This window comes from Gobio gobio, assembly GCF_949357685.1.
Source record: "Gobio gobio genome assembly, chromosome: 21".
Taxonomy (NCBI): Eukaryota; Metazoa; Chordata; class Actinopteri; order Cypriniformes; family Gobionidae; genus Gobio; species Gobio gobio.
The window spans coordinates 13473218-13491642 of NC_137117.1; the positions used below are offsets into that span (position 1 = coordinate 13473218).

The window sequence follows — 18425 nt, forward strand, 5'->3', positions numbered from 1 at the left end:
AGCAGTTTTCAACTGTTTTCAACATTGATAATAACCATAAATATGTATTGAGCAGCCAATCATCATATCAGAATGATTTCTGAAGGATCATGTGACACTGAAGACTGGAGTAATGATGCTGAAAATTCAGCTTTGATCACAGGAATAAATTACATTTTACTATATATTCACATAATTGTTTTTTATTGTAATATTTGACATTTTAATAATAATATTACATTACACTGTAAATAATATTTAATTGTAATCTTATTTTACTGTATTTTTGATCCTATTTATTACAAATTATAATATGATAAATAAATATACTGTTGAAGTATGCATTGACCCAAATGCATGACCAAAGCATAACATCACCATGGTATGCGTAAAGAAAAAATATTGTCATGGGACCACGTGCATTGGTGTCAACTAAAAGGCTCTGTGTACTGACCCAAGTGGGCAGTTCTAGTTACCCATAATGATACATATTATATGCCCATTCCCTAGCAAGAAAATAACTGTAACATAAAGATCAGAATGACCAGAAACCGGGCACGGGTTCAAGATGGTGACGCTGGTGCCCGTCTAAAGTACGAGGAGGAGGAGTGCGCCGTTCACAGAGGGGCGGGAGGGAACCTGCCGCATTCAGTAGCCGAGAGAGAGAGAGACACTTTTAATCCGTGACTGGTTTTGATCAGTAGTTTATGGCAGCGCAAAAAGTTTCGTGTTTATTTCGTTCTCTGCGCCTAAATCATGTAAAATAGCCGCGCAGGTGCTGCAGCTGCGATTTCATTGCAGTTATACTACAGCTCCGGTGACTGCCTGCATTGTATGCGACTTTTAAAGTGAACCGCACGGGTTTTAGAAATATAAATCGAATAGAAATTGTGCTAGGCAATGTAGACGCGTTAAAACGTCCAGAACTGACTATAATTGTGACATAAAATCCATCATGGAGGTCAGAAAGGCGCTCACGTGTGTTTTATTCAGCGTGTTTCTGTGGTCAGGAGACGCGCAGGACTCGGTACCTGATTCAGGTGAGTCGTTTCAGTCATGCTTTAACTCGGAGCTCAGAATGAGATTTTGGTGAATTGTCTTCTTTAATCCACAGTAATTTATTACACAATTTATTCGAGTCAAATGTGTTAATTCGAAACTCGTTGCTTGATTCAGCCGAGTCATTTGAGTCAAGCAATTCATTCAGCACTCAAAACCAGAACGACAAGCTATGCTATTTAAGTCTATTATATTAGTTAAATCAGCATTCAGCACTTGGTTAACATTTAATTCAATACTCTGTAGGTAATTTAGGTAAATTATTACTGTTCTCTATATCTGATTAGGTGAAACACCTCAGGACTCAATATTTGATTTAGGTGAGTCATGTTTTAGGACAAGTGATTCATATGATTCAGGACAGGTGAGTCATATGGGTCAGTACCTGATCAAGGTGAGATCAGTCAGTACCTGATTCAGAAGAGCAGATCATCTTTTATTTAGCAAAACCAAAGAGCACAAATAAAATTATTTCATGTTAGCTATTATTGCATAACTAAAATTGCCATTTAAAATCTTATTAAAGGGTTCAGGACAGGTTAAAACCATAAAGTGTTTACTATTAAAGTGTGAACTATTTCTTTAATAGTCCCATTCTCCAGAACAAACATGCATTGAGTTTGAGTGCAATAATAATTTGTACATATTTAAATCGCTGACCACTGCTCAAGAGTTAACATTAAACTTAGCATTCAATTCAATTCTATCCTATTCTAAAGTGATCAGTTGACTGAACATAACAAAAGTGAGGAAACCCCTTGCCTTAAAATTATTACGTAAATAAATAAACTTCATGTGTAATTTAAAAAAAAATTGTTATGTGGAATTGTCAAGTTCACATAACTTAATTTTTTCAATTACGCATGAAGTTTGTCTCTTAATAGTTTTAAGGCAACTGATTTCCTCACTTTTGTTAAGTCAACTGATCACTTTTTTACAGTGATCTATTCTATTCTATTCTATTCGTGGTTAATATATATCAAGATCTCAAAGCCCTTTAAACAATAATGCAACTGAAAGAAGAAATCTGGAGATCATTCCTGATAAACTTGACTGATGGAGCACCAGCAAACGTACATTACAAACATGTGAGCTAGAAGAAAACCATGTGTGTTAAAGCATTTTCCTTCACACATCGTCTCAGGGGATTCTTTTCTTTCAAAACATATGGCTCAAGTTTAAGTGATTTGATCAAAAGATTTGAAAAATTTAATTTCTTGAATTTTTAAGCTGCAGTAAAGCATTTTCTCCCTCGACTGTGGTCTGGGTATCGTCTTACATTTTGCTGTGTTAAGTATAGTTATATTCATACACAATTTGGACTGACAAAAAAATTTAAATAATTGATGTCACTGCCTTCAATTTTCAGGACTTAAAACTGACAGGGAGTATTTGCTGTATGAATAGAACTGCAATAACTTCTTGTCAGCACATCACTGACACACACATTGAGTGAGGCGTGCAAAAGAAAGGATTCTTCCTGTCAGTCATTAATGTTAGGCTATCGGACGCTTTCGCGAAACCAATTAAATGCCAGAAAATAGGGGTATTGTGTACACTTTGCCTCTGTTGATGTCTATCATGACATCCCAATGAACTCATGAGACACATGATGGAAGATAAACAACAGAGGAATTCATGCATGTACTGCATCCAAAACCACTGACTCACTCACTCTTTCAGTAGCGAAGGTCACATAGTTCACTATGCGAGAGCAAAAATGATCGTATTCAAACACAGCTCAATTCAAAGCATGCCAAAAAATAGACTATAAACAGATTTCAAACCAGAACATGAAATCAAGGGAAACGTGCTGCTGCTGGTAGAGAGAGAGAGACCCCCGTAGCAGATCTAGGCAGGTGGTGCTGGGGAGGCGGAGGGGGCAGAGTTTACCCTGGTTTCACACTCAACGTGATTCTATCGAACCCTAGTGCATTTGCGTTCATCTTACGTCATCACTGATAGAAAACAGAACATGGTCAATATATTGTTTTTTTTATAAATTCGGTGCTGTTATGCGCCGCTGAGTAAATGACACTTGGGTTTACTGTATGTGTGTCGCATGAAGGCGGGTTTCTGCTTCTTGCAAATGGGATATTTTGAGGAGACAGCAGATTGCCTTTCATTTGCTTCCCTGATTGCACTCGCTATGTGTGATTACACTGCAGGCTCACTCTCGCTCATATCTAAAGTAAATCATCAACATTATCAGGGCTTGACATTAACACCCGCCAACCCACCAAATGTGGGTTGTCACTTCTACAAGCCACTTTGGCGGCTTGAATTTTATATAAAATACATACATTTTTCAATTATAGTCTTTTGAAACAGGCATCTGAAATAATAAACTAAGTGCAATGTAGTGTTGTCGAAAATATAGATTTTTTTTATACATGTCGATACTGAAATATCTGAAACACTTCCAATGCTCATTTTCCACAGAATAGACACACGACATCATCTGCGTTTTTTCTTCTCTCTAATCTCTCCGACACACATACCCGCCTCCCCTCACTCACTTGTTTCATTTGCTCCGGATGAATATTGTACAGTAGCCTGGATGCCAGCCGAACTTAGCCCCGCCTACAAAATTTGAGGTCGGGAAGTTCAGTCTGGTCTTGATCCGTTGTGGAGCAACTATGCTGGAACCAGAGCTGTTCGGACCAATCAAATTAACGGGGCGGGCTTTATACGGTGATTGACAGATGATCAACAGTAACGTAATAATCCCTGTCACTAAAGAGCGCTTGGGTTGAATTTGTTTACTAAATGGAGAACTTTTTTCGTATATGCATTCACCTTTACTATTGCTCTCAAAAATGATGATGGTGTTGGTAAGTACTCTGTGTATCCTTACATTTTTTTACAACACCGGCAAAGATCGTTTACACTAATCATCTTCTTCTACTTCTTCCAGCATGCGTGCAGTTGAGTTCTGTTGACAACTATGCGTCGCTCAACATACGTCACTTACTCCGTTGCTCTGATTGGTTGTAGGTCTATCCAATTGAGTGCAGAGGCATTTTCTTTCCTGGTTCGGTTGAAACACGCCCCCATAATCACAGCCCAATGGATCAGCATCAGACTCATATTCTGACTAGAATCTGAGTATGACGACGTCAGGCTATATTGTTGGTGTCACAGGGCTTTAATTTCGCCATGGGATTGCGTGTATTGTGCATAATTTTACTCATTCCCGCAGATTTTGTGCTCACACCCAAAGTGCGCGCACATAAAGCCACCTCTCAGCACTAAATTGAGTTCTTTTCCGCTGCTTATTGCACTTAAATAGTCAAATACACACAAAATAATGACAAAATGTCGGTCTTGGTGAGTTTTCAGGTTAACACAGTCAGTTCTGTTTTAAGTGAACATAAACAGTTGAGAAAGAAAACAAGTGTGACAGTATAAAGGATCCAGCCTTATATACCTACTGCCAAATTATGAGATAATATTAAAATATCTATATGGCAGTTTTCCCCATGGTATTGATGTCAGAAATGTGAGTGGCTAGTAACTTTGTAAAACCGCTAGCCACAGTGACTGGTGAGCGAAAAAGTTAATGTCAAGCCCTGAACACTATCATCCCCCGTGTTATATTGAACTAAATACATCTTCATCGGCTAAAACACATGCACAGGTTACTTTTCTTCCTGAACAAGTGCGCACCCAAGTATGTGCTGGTTGTGAATTGTGGCACAGCTCGATTGCAACCAAACTCAGACCACCTCCTTCAGGCAGTCTCGGGTTCGGTACCCCGGTGCGCATGACCGCTTTCACATTAGCAATTTTTTATGTGAACCGTGCCCCGTTTCAAACTAAACTGCCAGTGTGAAAACACCCTTAGTGTATTAGTTTGGATGCGTCGAGGCTATAAACGGAAGTAGTAATGGAACATGAAATCGATTGACTGTGGAAGCTGCATTGAAACCAATCAGAACACAAATAGAGTTTCAAGGCTGAACTGTTCATTTGAATCTGATAGCCACAAAACACAATTTTCTGCTGCTTGTCTGAACAAAACCATAGACACACCAACAGTGACTCAGAGAGAGTAAATTTGGAAGAGCCTTGAGCATTTTGGCTTCGACTAAAGGCGTTTCTGTGCAAAGTGCCACCGCACCCTGGTTCCAAGTGGTCTGGCAAAGGTCAATTATCTAGCAATCGCAGGTTCAAGTGACTCGATAGGCTCTTTTCTCTTAGCAAAGCAGAAGAAAACTATGTGAACCACGCACAGTGTGCTGCTTTACGAGTTTTAGATTTCATTGGTTCCACAACTTCTTTATACCAAAAAATGCCAAGATTCTCTTATAATTTGATTCAAATTGGTTTGGACGCCTCCAGTTCTTCCAACAGAATTTGGGTGGGCGACTTTGGATTGTCTTAGGTGGCGAACGCTTGGCAGCATTCTTCCCTCTCACCCACTCGCTCTCTTGCTCTTTTTTGTCTTGCACAAAGTCTTTCTTCCTCTTCAGGGGCTTCTGGAATAGCCTCTACATTCCTTCTTTTACTTCATATGGAACAGCCAATTCTCACCTCCCCCCTTTTTCTCCATGCACACCCGTCCGTCCATCCGTCCTCCCGGTTGTAACATGCAGTAGCAGGGCCGTTCCTTCCCCCATCTGTTTATGTTTATCATGCTGCTCCAGGTTAGAGGGCTCCTCTGCCAGGAAATTCCTGTAATGGCCAAATCAAATGTTCCATCTCTTGAAATATTGTGAAGCCCCCAGTTCTTCCTTATCCTAATAAATACTACTGTTTTCTTATCCTTATTTTCAGAATGTACCGTTCCCGCCTACTTTCTTCGTAAATGACTAATTTCCTCACTCATTTTCACACTTATCTTCGTTTGGCCACTGTTTCTCAGAGTTTCTCCTCGTTTTATTGTGTTCACACTATAAACATTTAATGAGTTTAAATGTTGTGTCTACACTGCATCCAAACTTTTGTCAACTTCCATAGCAAACATCTTAAGCGGGGCAACTGAATTAATACCAATTAAACATCTGAGCTGCATTATTTAGGAAAATAATCCAAAGAATAAAAAAAAAAAAATGCAATTGCGATTTAAAAAAAGCTCCAGGTTTTCTGTGCTTGTTTTTAGGGTTGTACAATTTGCCATACAGTTTTGTGATTATTATATTATTATTATACATTTTATTTATAGGCACTTTTCACTCAAGGACACCTTACAAAGTCCACAAAAAACGATTTCATCAAACAATAAAGACAATACAGAACTGACGACAATAACATTAAAATCACATAAAAGCCTGCTGAAACAAGCGAGTTTCAAGACGAGATTTAAAAACCGGAAGACTTGAACTATTGCGAACTTATGGAAGCAAGTTCCATAAATGAGGAGCCGCGTAACCCAAAGCTTGTGACCCCATGGAAGTTGTCCTAGTGTGTGGAAGAACAAGTGTAAGTGCAGAAGCCAATCTTAAGAGTGTGGGAAGGTGTGTATATATGAAGAAGATACGAAGGAGACAAATTATTAAGTGCTTTGTAAGTTAAAAGTAAAATTTTGAAATTTACACGAAATTTAACTGGAAGCCAATGCAAATTTTGTAAAACAGGAGTAATGTGTTCAGAAATAGAAGTTTTGGTAATAACTCGAGCAGCTGCATTTTGTACCAACTGTAATTTATGAAGAGATTTGGAAGGAAGCCCAATAAACGAGGCATTACAATAGTCAATTTGTGATGTTACAAGAGCATGCACAAGAGTAGCAGTACTCTTGAGTGAAAGAACAGGACGCAACCGATTGATATTCTTAATATTATGAATATTATCAAGTATATGGGCTTCAAGGGTACTGTCAAGGATGGCACCCAAACTTTTAACCTGATTAGACAGAGGAACAGAGCAGTTATTTATTGTAACGGATGAAATGTTTGACTTAGCTATTGTGTGTTTTGATCCGATGAGAAGAATTTCTGTTTTACTATTATAGAAAATTGCCTGAAAACCAAAATTTTAATTCATCTAAGCATTCAAAACAAGCAGAAGGGGGAAACTTTGAGGAAGGTTTAGAAGACAGATAAAGCTGATATAAGAAATAAGAAATATTTTAATGAAATATTTTACGGAAATATTTAAAAACTGATTTTTGTCATCATATTCACCAACATTTCCTTACTAACCTGTATGACTTTTTCTTCTGTTGTTTAGAAGATCATGATGATCTTTTCCATAATGCAAAAGCAAATATTGACCATGGACTGTCAAGTTCCAAAAAGGACAAAAAATATATATTTTCAATAATAATAATAGTTTTATTCATAATTTGATAAAATAATATTATTAATATTAAAATAATAATAATGCATTCAATTTTAAATATATAATATATAATATATATATATATATATATATATATATATATATATATATATATATATATATATATATATATATATATATATATATATATATATATATATATATATATATATAATTTTAACTCTATTACAATAATATGAATTTAATGAGAACTATGCATTTATTGTTGAGAATTTCTATTTGTTAAGAAATAAATTTCAATCATGCTGCCCTACGGCCCTTTTTAAATATCCCCTAACCTTAAAGTGATAGTTCACCGAAAAATAAACTTCTGTCATCATTTTCTCACCCTCATGTCGTTCCAAACATGCATTTATTTCTTTATTTCCATACATTGAAATTCAATGTACAATGAAAATCTTCTTTTGTGTTCTGCACAGACATTAAGTGGTACAGGTTTGGAACAACACGAGGGTGAGTAAATGATTAAAATATTAAACTTTGGGGCTTGTTTGTGCTAAATGATTGCTAAAATCATGTGGCTTGTTGAAGAAAAGTGTGCTTTGCTTTTACTTTTTTTAACCAATTGGACGATTTACAGCTGGCGGACAATAAAATGGGCAGAAAAACCCCATGGGCATATAAAATACGACCAAAGGGATCCCTAGTAGCTTGTATATACTCACACAAACTCTTTCTCCTCATGCCTAGGAAAGTCTGGAGTGTTTTAGTGCTGCTACAGTATGTGCTAAATAAACACTCATAGATCATTTCCTTTAAATGTCTACTGTTGTTTTTCACCTACAGTTTTAAACTGCTGCGAGGGCGATGTCCTGTTTCTCCTGGACTCCTCTGGTAGCGTGGCCTCCTACGAGTTCTCCCGTATGGTGAACTTCCTGTCAGAGCTCCTCCTGCCTTTCTCGCTAGGGTCGGATCAGGTGAGGGTGGGACTGCTTCAGGTCGGGACTGAACCCCATCTCGAGTTCGGCTTTGACACCTACAGCTCCCAGCAAGGACTGCAGGCGGCCCTGGGGAGGACTAAACAGCTAAAGGGCGACACCAACACGGTGGATGCTCTGCTGATGGCTAGGAACCAAGTTTTGAAACAGGGTGTGCCGGGAGGTGCCAGACCAGATCTGCCCAGGGTTCTGGTTTGGCTCACGGACGGAGTGGATCCCGGCGAGGTGCAGGAACCAATGGCGAGGCTGCGAGAAGAGGGCGTGGCCGTACTGGTGGTTTCTACTGGTCATGGGAACTACCAGGTGCTGAGAGAGGTCGCAAGTCCACCCAGAGAGAATCACCTGTTCTTTGTGGACATTGACGATATCAACATCATCAGTGAAGACTTGAGGGATGCAATTATTGGTGTGTGTTTCACCTAAATAACTCAAAAACTGTGTTAGTTCATGGCAAATACATAAATTCTATCACATACTCACTCTCATTTCATTCCAAACTTAACTTTTGTTATTTAGATGTAAATATTGACCATGCATGGACTGTCAAGCTCCACAAAAGGCAAATATTAATAATAATATTATTATGTAAAATATTAAAAATAATCATTATAATTATGATTCTTATTAAAATATTAAAAGAATTACAATGATTTTTATTATCATTATTCATTCCATATGGAATTCATTTTTGTAATATTAAAATGTAATTTTAACTCTTACAATAAACAAATCTAATGAGAACTATGAATTATTGCTGAAAAATTCTATTTACTGAATGAAATAAAAAAAAGAATACATTAAAACAATATTCTTATTAATTATCAAACTCAAACGTTAAATGTTGGGACCCATTACATGCTCATTGTTAAAATTGAACACAAAATAAACAATATAACAACAACAATATTTAGTCACTGAAAATCTTGACGTGCAGTAGTTCTCAAATTTCATTCAAAAACATTTTTAAAAAAATCATACTTCAAAATTCATACAAGTTTGGAACAAAATGAGGCAAAATTATAATTTTAACTCTTTCCCTGCCAGCGTCTTTTTAAAAAGTTGCCAGCCACTGGCAGCATAAACTTTCATGAAACTCAAGTTTTCACAAAACTTTCATGTTTTGTATGAATATCTGAACATGCAATCAATATATCAAAAGAAAGAGCAGAGCCTCTGCTTTTATAAAAAAAAAAAAAAAAATTAATAAATTTTTTTTTTTTTTATTCTAACCTCATGCATTCCTTTTTTATCAACACTTGAATGTGTTAAATTTTCGGAACAAGCAACATTTTAAAACGCTGAGAAATTTTGTTTTTTGACAAAGACTACATCCGGGTCGGATTCAGAACGATGATCAAACACAGATGGAGTAGATCAACACCCCTAATGCTTGCACAGTCCTAGAGCTCGTCCTGGGTCGACATTTCATTCAGTGACATTAGGCAGAGTTTTGATGTATATGCCGTTTGATGATTGCGTTATTTTACAAATGCGTAAGCAATGCTTTTATTGCTTGTTTCTGCTTCTTCTTCGCCTGTGTTTTGATCCAGAGATACTTTACTCTTTCAGAAGATGCGTAATAGCGGCCACTACCGTATAACAGTGAAAACATGGCTAGCTGGATAATCCAGTCAATGGCAGGAAAAGAATTGAAAGAGAACTTGAAGAAAATTGAACTTGACACTTTATGAGATTTCATATAAGAGTCAATCTTATGAGAGTGTTTTCTAAATAGGGAGAGTGATCTGATGTGGGTGTGAATAGCTCCGTACCTCCGCCCCAGTGTGCCGAAGGAATCTCGAATGCCAGTCAACTCCGACACAAATAGCTTGAGACAGCTCCAAGATAAGAAGTGCCAGGAGGAAACGGGGACAGAAACTGGTAGACACTGTAATCAGAGATGAGGGCTATTTATACAGAAATTATTTTGTCCTTTTCGACCCCCGGCAAAGTCCCCCCGGAGCGCTAGACGCGGCTATTATTAGTGGGCATTCCTTCGTGCATATATAAGGCGTTACATATGTGCAACTCGCAGACACTTACATAAACAAACGTATTGATCGCACACAATAATTCAGACCAGGTGGTGGTGGTGTAATCCTTTTAGAAATTGCCCTAGGCGTGGATTTAGTGACTACAGTGACTAATTTAATTTCTTCCATCTTTCATTTCTCTTTCTCTCTGATCAAATGCAGAGATTATTCGGGCCGAGAGGTTACAGGTGAAGTCGGTCACCACTACTTCAGCTCAGCTGGAATGGAGGCCTGTGTTGGCTGGTACCGGCTACTACGATATCCAGTTTGGTCCCATCCGAACAGGGCAGAACGGAGGAGGCGGAGGTCCGGGCACCAGCCCTGGCACTGGTTTGGGTCCTTTTCAGAGGATCACACGGCCTGGAGATGCCAGCACGGCTCAGCTGACCGGCCTGCGTCCAGACACTACATACAAAGTCACGCTCACGCCAAAGGCTAACCTGGAGTTCCTGAACTCTCTTCATGCCACCTTTACTACACAGACAGGTGATCAATATATAGTCATCATTAAAGTGTGAATCTCATAAAGCCTGTCAAGAATATATCCAGATCATATCTCATCACAAGTTCTAAAGAAGAAGAAAAAAGACACTACACTTTGCATAATGAAAATTATTTTTATGACCATTACTTTTTGATCGATGTGTCTTTAATGTTTAATTCATGCTTATAATAGTGACAATAACATTGATTAGCATTAACATGTGAACATATGAACATGAAATGTATTATTATTATTATTGCTATTAGTAATATCATTAATTAGGTATAATTAATTAAATATGAAGATTAAATGTATTATTATTAATAATAATAATAATGATGAATATTGCTATTATAATTATTAGCATTAAATACCATTAAAATAATACATAATAATAATAAAAATAATAATGATAAATATAAAAAAAATAAGAAATTATATTTAGAATACTGAAAAAGATTTTTATGACCATTACTTTTTTCGTTACGTCTTTAATGTTTAATTTATGCTTATAATAATAACAACTATTATTATTAAACAGCATTCGTTAAATATGAACATTAAACATATTATTGTTAATATAATTGTTAATCATTTTAATATTCCATATTTTCTGTAATATTTAAATGCAATTTTAGCTCTATTAGAGTCATGAAAACTGAGAATCAATGAGAAATAATGAAAAACTAACTCAAAAAAGAAATGTTGGGACCCATTGCATATTCACTGTTAAAGTCAACATGAAATACATTTAGTGGATAAAATTCCCCATTGTCTTCATACATTTTTTTACCTTTGAAACATTCAACTATAGAAGTAAAATGGGATGTGAACAGTTTCTTGTTGCGACACAAAGGCACCCTCTATATATTTTAAGGGACTTACTTACTTTAGCTTTTCTTCTAAAACAAAATTAATTTCCTATTATCACTGTAAAGCTGCTTTGAAGCAATCTGTGTTGTAAAAAAAGCGCTATATAAATGAAGGTGACTTGACAAAAAGTGAACTTGATCTTTGAAACGTGGCTATCTGCACAATCTCCATCTTTGTTCAAACCTCTCTCATGTGTTCTCCCCCAGCGATCCCTCAGCCAGAGGTGCAGACTCTCTCCACAGTGACCGTGTCCGAGTCGAGCAGCAGCAGTGTGCGTGTGAGCTGGGCTCCGCTGCTGCCTCACCTCATACAGGCGTACCAGGTGGAGTATTCAGCTCTTCCTTCAGGGCCGCTCCGTGTGATCAGCCTCAGTAACAGGCAGGACTCCACAGTCCTAACCGACCTCCAGCCCGACACGCAGTACCTGGTCACCGTGAGCGCTAGACAGTCCTCCGGCAAAGAGAGAGCCATGTCTGTTAAAGCCTGTACACAGGAGGGTAAGGACGAATAATGTGTTATGCATGCCTTTATAAGTGTACTTTCCTTTTCCAGTAAAATGTCACTTAACCTTAGTTCATACTTGGCATGTTTGGTTCAATTAAAACGAACCCTGGTGCGATTGCTCTGTTAGTGCGAACAAGCGGACCGAGACCCCTGAAAAGATGGGTCTCGGTCTGCTTTCAAATGCACCCTTGTGCAGTTCGACTGAGGGTGTGTTCACACTTGTAGTTCGGTTTGCTTGGTTCGTTTGGTCCGGACCCCAAAAAAGTCCTGGTCTGCTTAATGTTCACATTGCCATTTTAACACTGAATCTAAAGATACTGAACCTAAAGGCACAGGGATATGTTCACAACCTGATTGGTCGGCTTTTATTACGTATATATATATATTTCGCGCAAGCGGCAACCTCCCGCAGTTTCTCTTGAAGCCAATAAGGAAGTGACTTAAACTGCAATTCATCGACTGGCCACTAGAGACAGACTCCAGAAGGAGCAGAATCTCATTGAGCCCCATGTTAAAATGCCCAACTTTGCAGCAGAAAAAAACATGTTTACAGTCTGGGACAAATTGTGGTTTTGGTCTATACGGCTAATTTTGCCCTTCATGACAACTGTGAGGGGGGTGATTTTTTTTTATAACTCATTCGTTTACATTATATAAAGCCTTAAAGTTCTGCATAATTAAGGGCGTGGCCACTTTGAGTGACAGGTGGATTGCTGTTTGTCTGCTGTCTGTCAGTCATCACATCACCTCAGCTCCGCCCATGTCCCGCCTCTTTGCCCATTTTTGTTATACAGGAATGACGCGCGATGTCGCGCTGCCAAGATGGCAACGGCCAGCTCGACCCTACTTTACACTTCAAAACTGCTCTTCAGAATCCTATGGGTGACGTCACGGACACTACGTCCATATTTTTTTACAGTCTTTGATTTCGCGACATAACATCCAAAGCAATGCTGTGTTCTGGGCAAAATGCGCTCGCTGTATATGCGTAGCATATGATGGTATTTTGAACTGCTAAGAACTTGTGAAGAGCTTATAAAATGTGTAAAGGAGTCAAAAAAGCGGCAGGAATTCCTCCGTCAAACACACAAACGAAGATCTGCTGTGAGGAGGTGCGGTTCTGAACGCTGAAAAGATGGGTCTCGGGCCACAACCAAACAAACTCCGGTGTGGTTGGACTGATATATGAACGCAACACAGACCAAAGACATGTAAACGAACCAGGAATTTTTTTTGTATCTTTAGGTTCAGTGTTAAAAATGACACCAAGCGAACCAGGACTAAATGTATAATTTTCTTTTTTGATCCAGACAAAAAGAACCAAGAGAGCCGAACCGAAGTGTGAACACACCTTTATTGTAGTTATTTAATTGATTAAATTAATTAGGAGCATCTGGAATAGTGTTGGAATCCCTCTTTCCTGTCGATATCATTCCCACACATCCTCACCTCCCTCTGATTCCCAGCAAGAAACGGGAAGCTTGACCTCTCTCCCTCTTTCTCTCAGTGCTGCCGGCTCTCTCAGACCTGCAGCTGACCACAGTGGGCAATGAGTCAGTGCAGCTCCGGTGGAAGGGGAGTTACGACGGGCTCCGTGGTTACTGGGTCACATGGGAGCGAGATCCCAGCCAGCGCTCCACCCTGTATTTACCACCCAACCGGCTGTCCACCACCCTCAACCACGTGCCCTCCAGAGCCCGCGTCTGCGTCTCCCCGGTGTACCGGACGGCTCGCGGGGAGGGGCTCTGCTGCACTGCTTAGAAGGTCTCCGGTGAGACGCCTGGCTGTCAAACATGGGGATTATGGGTTATTTTATGATATGAAATAAGTATCTTAAACATGTAAAGCCTGACATATCACATAATATAGTCAGAAAAATCTATTGTTTGAAATGGAGCGGTGTTGAACCTTTAGAGATACTATAGAAATATATCTAAAACGTTTTTATGAGTGAGTTTCATATTTGTTTTTCGTGGCTCATATAGTATAAGATAATATGGAGCTCACACTTGAGAAGGAACGGAACAGAGGCGCAAAATATGCAATCTGGTGCAGTTGCTGCTATTTATATGGCCAAAATGTAAGAAAATGATATCTTTATACTAGTATAGCAGACTACTTTCAAAAAATTCACATAAATGGGTCAATGACAAATAAGAAAAATGAGAATTTAAGATAAAAAAAATTATAATTTCAAGCAAAAGAGTTTTAAAATGCATTTTTATGTCCAAAAAATGTATGGTGTTGATTCATATTTGTTTTACAGCTTTTAAGACAGCATTAATTCATTGTTAAACAAGATTTCTGATTTTACCACCCAGAAAATGTCAGGTGGTGGGACCATGTATTCATTAAAAATATTATACATATACAATATACATATGAATTATTATAAAATGCATATCACATGGTAAATTCCCTTTCCCTTTTCTATGTATTGCCCTTTTAGTCCAATTCATATACTTTTGAATATATTTACTTTTCTATGTGTTCAGAACAAAATTTTCCATTAGGAGTTATGTTTTTTTTTTTATTTGTATACAATATATAATGATTTACAGTTATATTTCTTACTTCATTTTGCAATTGCAGTGGGAATTGATACTTTTAAATGTAAATTTGCTGGTCGCACCACCTGAAATTTTAGGTATTTGAAATGCCACAACTCAAAAAGTCAATTGAATTTCAAAAAAATTAAAAGAGTATCTTATAAAGGAAATATTGTAGATCAATTTGATATGTGACATGTATCTATTATAATTTTTTTAGGAAAATAATGAATTCGGACACAAAAATACATATCAGTTGTCACTCTATATTTCCCAAAAATATGTCTTAGTAAGATGATATTTAACTCTTACCTTGCCATTGACGGAATTTTCCAGCTTTCAATGTTTTCACTGTTATACGGTAGGGGGCGCTAAGACACATCTTCTAAAAGAGTGCAGAAACAAGGCTGAATCCGAAATCGCTCCCCTATACCCCCAAATAGTGCATTATTTTAGGGCCGTTACCACCATAGGCATTGAGGGGGACAAGTCCTCCCCAATAATTGGCCTTGTTTCTGCATCTTCTTCGCCTGTGTTTTTACCCAGAGATTCTGTACTCTTTTAGAAGATGTGTCATAGCGCCCCCTACCGTATAACAGTGAAAACATGGAAAGCCGGAAAATTACGTCAATGGTAAGGTAAGAGTTAAATATCATCTTACTAAGACATATTATTGGGAAATATAGAGTGACAACAACTGATATTTAGAGTGGTCTTTTATTGTGGCCAGCCTTAGGCACACCTGTGCTATAATCATGCTGTCTAATCAGCATCTTGATATGCCACTCCTGTGAGGTGGACGGATTATCTCTGCAAAGGAGAAGTGCTCACTAACACAGATTTAGACAGATTTGTGAACAATATTTGAGAGAAATAGGCCTTGTGTATATAGAAAAAGTCTTAGATCTCTGAGTTCAGCTCATGAAAAAAGTGGCAAAAACAAAAAAATTTGTTTAGGCTATAGGCTATAATTAGACCTAGAACAACGTTTACCATTCTTATTTCTTCTTTATTCCCTTAAATCCCTTTTAATCATTTAATTATTCAATTTATTTATATAAAAAGACCAACCCCCCAGTGTTCAAGACATGGTTACGGCCTTGCTTTATTTGAGGGGACAGCCATTTATAGTGGTGTCCGAAACCATTTTGGATGACAACGTTATCATTCTATCCCACACTGCAGCACAATAACCGAGTGTACAGCTGATGTACGCTCAACGGCTGTATGGATTCTCTCACTCGTTTTCATTCACTCCTTCAAGTGAACTGGATTAGTGGACTAAAGTAGGGAATAGTGATTGAGGGTTTAGGGAGCGATTTCGGACTCAGCCCAAGTGATAGCGCGGGCAAAAAAACAACATGATTTTCTCATCTTTTTGTTCAAAATGTTGCTTTTTATGAAGCTTACCCACATTCAAGTGTCAATTCAATAAAGAATACATGAAGCTAGAATAAAACGGTTTGTTTAAAAGCAGAGGGTCTGCTCTTTCTTTTGATTTATTGCATGTTCAGATATTCATACAACAAAATATTTGGGAGGGGCATGATTTTGTGAAAATGATCAAAAACGCAAGCAGTGGCGGCTGGCAACTTTTTAAAAAGACGCTGGCAGGGAAAGAGTTAAATGCCAAACCTTTTTTTCAAAAGCCTGATGGATCATGTTTGATGCTCTCATTTTAACATGATTGTAAAATATGATATATTGATAACCATAAGTTGCTTCAGTCCAGTAAGTGTTGGAATATTACTGACAATATAATTATGTATTCTTATGTTTACTTTATAAAAATCAGTAAGATTTCATTGCAAAAAGACAGAAGGCATGAAGCATATTGTGTGCAACTAGATGTTCAGCAAAGTTTTGATCATTTAGAGGCCTTAGAAATTTGCATATCTAATATGATACAGTAGGATTTAAAGAGTTAAAAGTGAAGTAACTTCACCACACAGTAATATTACATTAATACATCGGTTGGACAAACAAAAAGCGAAATGTTAAGCTTTTTACACTATTAAACATGCATTTATTATAATAACAACAGCACCTTTTGTTTGTTTTACTGCACAGCTGCGTTGACCTGGAACTGTGGAGCGCCGCTCTGCCAAACACGAAAGATGGAGGGATGAACAACACCAGAAGCTTTCCACAAATGGACAGATGGGAGGACAGGGGAGTCCAGGACTCTGTTGGAAAACTCATCACCCATAGATGGTGATCTTTAAACACACCAACACAACATGCACTGACACACCCCAAACGACACTTATAATACAGAGACTAAATGATTCTGAACTCAAAAGAATGAGCCTTTTAAAGGAATGTTTCGGGTTCAATACTTGCGAGTTCAGCAATATTGGCCGCATCTGTGGCTTGCTGTGCATTACCGCAGATGATTTTGACTCATCTCTCAGTTTGTAAACACAAGCAAAAATCACATTTACAGTAATGCTCTTACAGTCCGTTTGAAGTATTCTCACGCATACTGAGTGAAAGTTACAGCGTTTAGCGGCTTTATATGGTCGCGCATTGATTATCACTTTGACTATAACAGACAAAATTACTTTCGAAACTGTGCAACATTTTTAACATTTATATGCAGTGTCTTTTACCACAGACTTCCAGTTGAACCCATGATATTCCTTTAAATTGCCAGAATGTTTTTAATACGAGCTATATCGCCAAAGCAATAGTTTGTAAATATCCTACTAATGCATTTATTTATCAAAGTCATAGTTGGTTACTGTATTTTTTTTTTTTAAGATTCCTCCGTACAGTTTAAAACAATAAGACACTTTTTTGGAGAATCTGAATGACCTCCATCACTGGTTTTTCTTTAAGGTCAATGCAAATATTGTATCCCTGCTTAACTCGTTACCATAGCTGCAGATTTTCTCAGTGGTGAAACTCTGAAAACCTGGCATGGATCTTAATCACTGTGGCTAAAGTATTAAGACTTCGCAGATGTTGGTCGCAGATGTTTTGTGGTTCAAAAGGGCCACGGTTGGTTTGTTTGAAGAATAGTGACTCTTTCAGTGGGTCAGGCTTTTCCCTGTGCATGCATACTGTAGATTGGATTTATCATTTAACAGATTAATGATTTTCTCTGTAGTTGTGTCTTAACAGGCAAACAGAAGTTGGCAGGCTGGATCAAGGTCTTAAAATAGTGTTTAGAGAGACATTTTTTTGTTCTGACAGACTTTTAATGATGCGAATCATTTTCTACACCTTTTTTATCCATATTTCAGGGTCATTCTGCAAGAATTTGTAGTAAATTTTTATAGCTATTGCAAAAAAATTCTGCATCTGATATTTTGTGTCTTTGCTTGTCGCATCATAATGGCTGGTTGGGCTTTCCGTATTATGAAAAGGTGCTTGTTCATTCCCAGCCTGGTTGCACGTCTTACACAACACTGTTTAAAAATGTTTTTAGTTATTAAATAAAAAGGATCCATTTCAGTCCATGTCTAATTTTGTTTCTAAACCTCTGCGTAATAAACAAATGATTTATGCCAGGGGTTTTCAAACTGGGGTCCTCCAGAAGGTGTTAAGGGGTCCCCAGGAAGAATTTAGAGAATAAAAAGACAAAGCAAAAAGGGTGTACTGGCGTAAGTCTACTCTAACTTTTCATTTCTAAATGTTTCTCTCCTTACTTGCCTTATACATACTTTCCAGAATTGTATATGTTTGCCTTGTATCT

The 18425-nt window shown here is 37.7% G+C and overlaps 1 protein-coding gene across 2 annotated transcripts; it reads left to right on the forward strand.

Moving 5' to 3' along the window:
• The first annotated feature begins 598 nt into the window (after nt 1–598).
• Nucleotides 599–18354, forward strand: vwa1 (von Willebrand factor A domain containing 1). 2 transcript variants are annotated; one of them, XM_079802301.1, is made up of 6 exons: nt 599–1019; nt 8131–8688; nt 10478–10801; nt 11879–12169; nt 13684–13947; nt 16796–18354. In XM_079802301.1, the coding sequence occupies exons 1-5, from the start codon at nt 935–937 to the stop codon at nt 13935–13937; spliced, it is 1512 nt and encodes a 503-aa protein (XP_079658427.1). In that variant the 5' UTR covers nt 599–934; the 3' UTR covers nt 13938–13947; nt 16796–18354. The 2 variants fall into 2 exon arrangements, with proteins under 2 accessions (XP_079658427.1, XP_079658428.1); XM_079802302.1 differs by having other exon boundaries at nt 13684–13940; nt 16796–18183.
• Nucleotides 18355–18425: the final 71 nt, after the last annotated feature.

Excerpts from the sequence above, each read along its gene's own strand:
- vwa1 (XM_079802301.1), top strand. The coding sequence starts at position 935 with ATGGAGGTCAGAAAGGCGCTCACGTGTGTTTTATTCAGCGTGTTTCTG. Across the intron at positions 8,689-10,477 it reads CTTGAGGGATGCAATTATTG|AGATTATTCGGGCCGAGAGG; the intron begins GTGTGTGTTTCA and ends GATCAAATGCAG. Across the intron at positions 12,170-13,683 it reads TAAAGCCTGTACACAGGAGG|TGCTGCCGGCTCTCTCAGAC; the intron begins GTAAGGACGAAT and ends TCTTTCTCTCAG.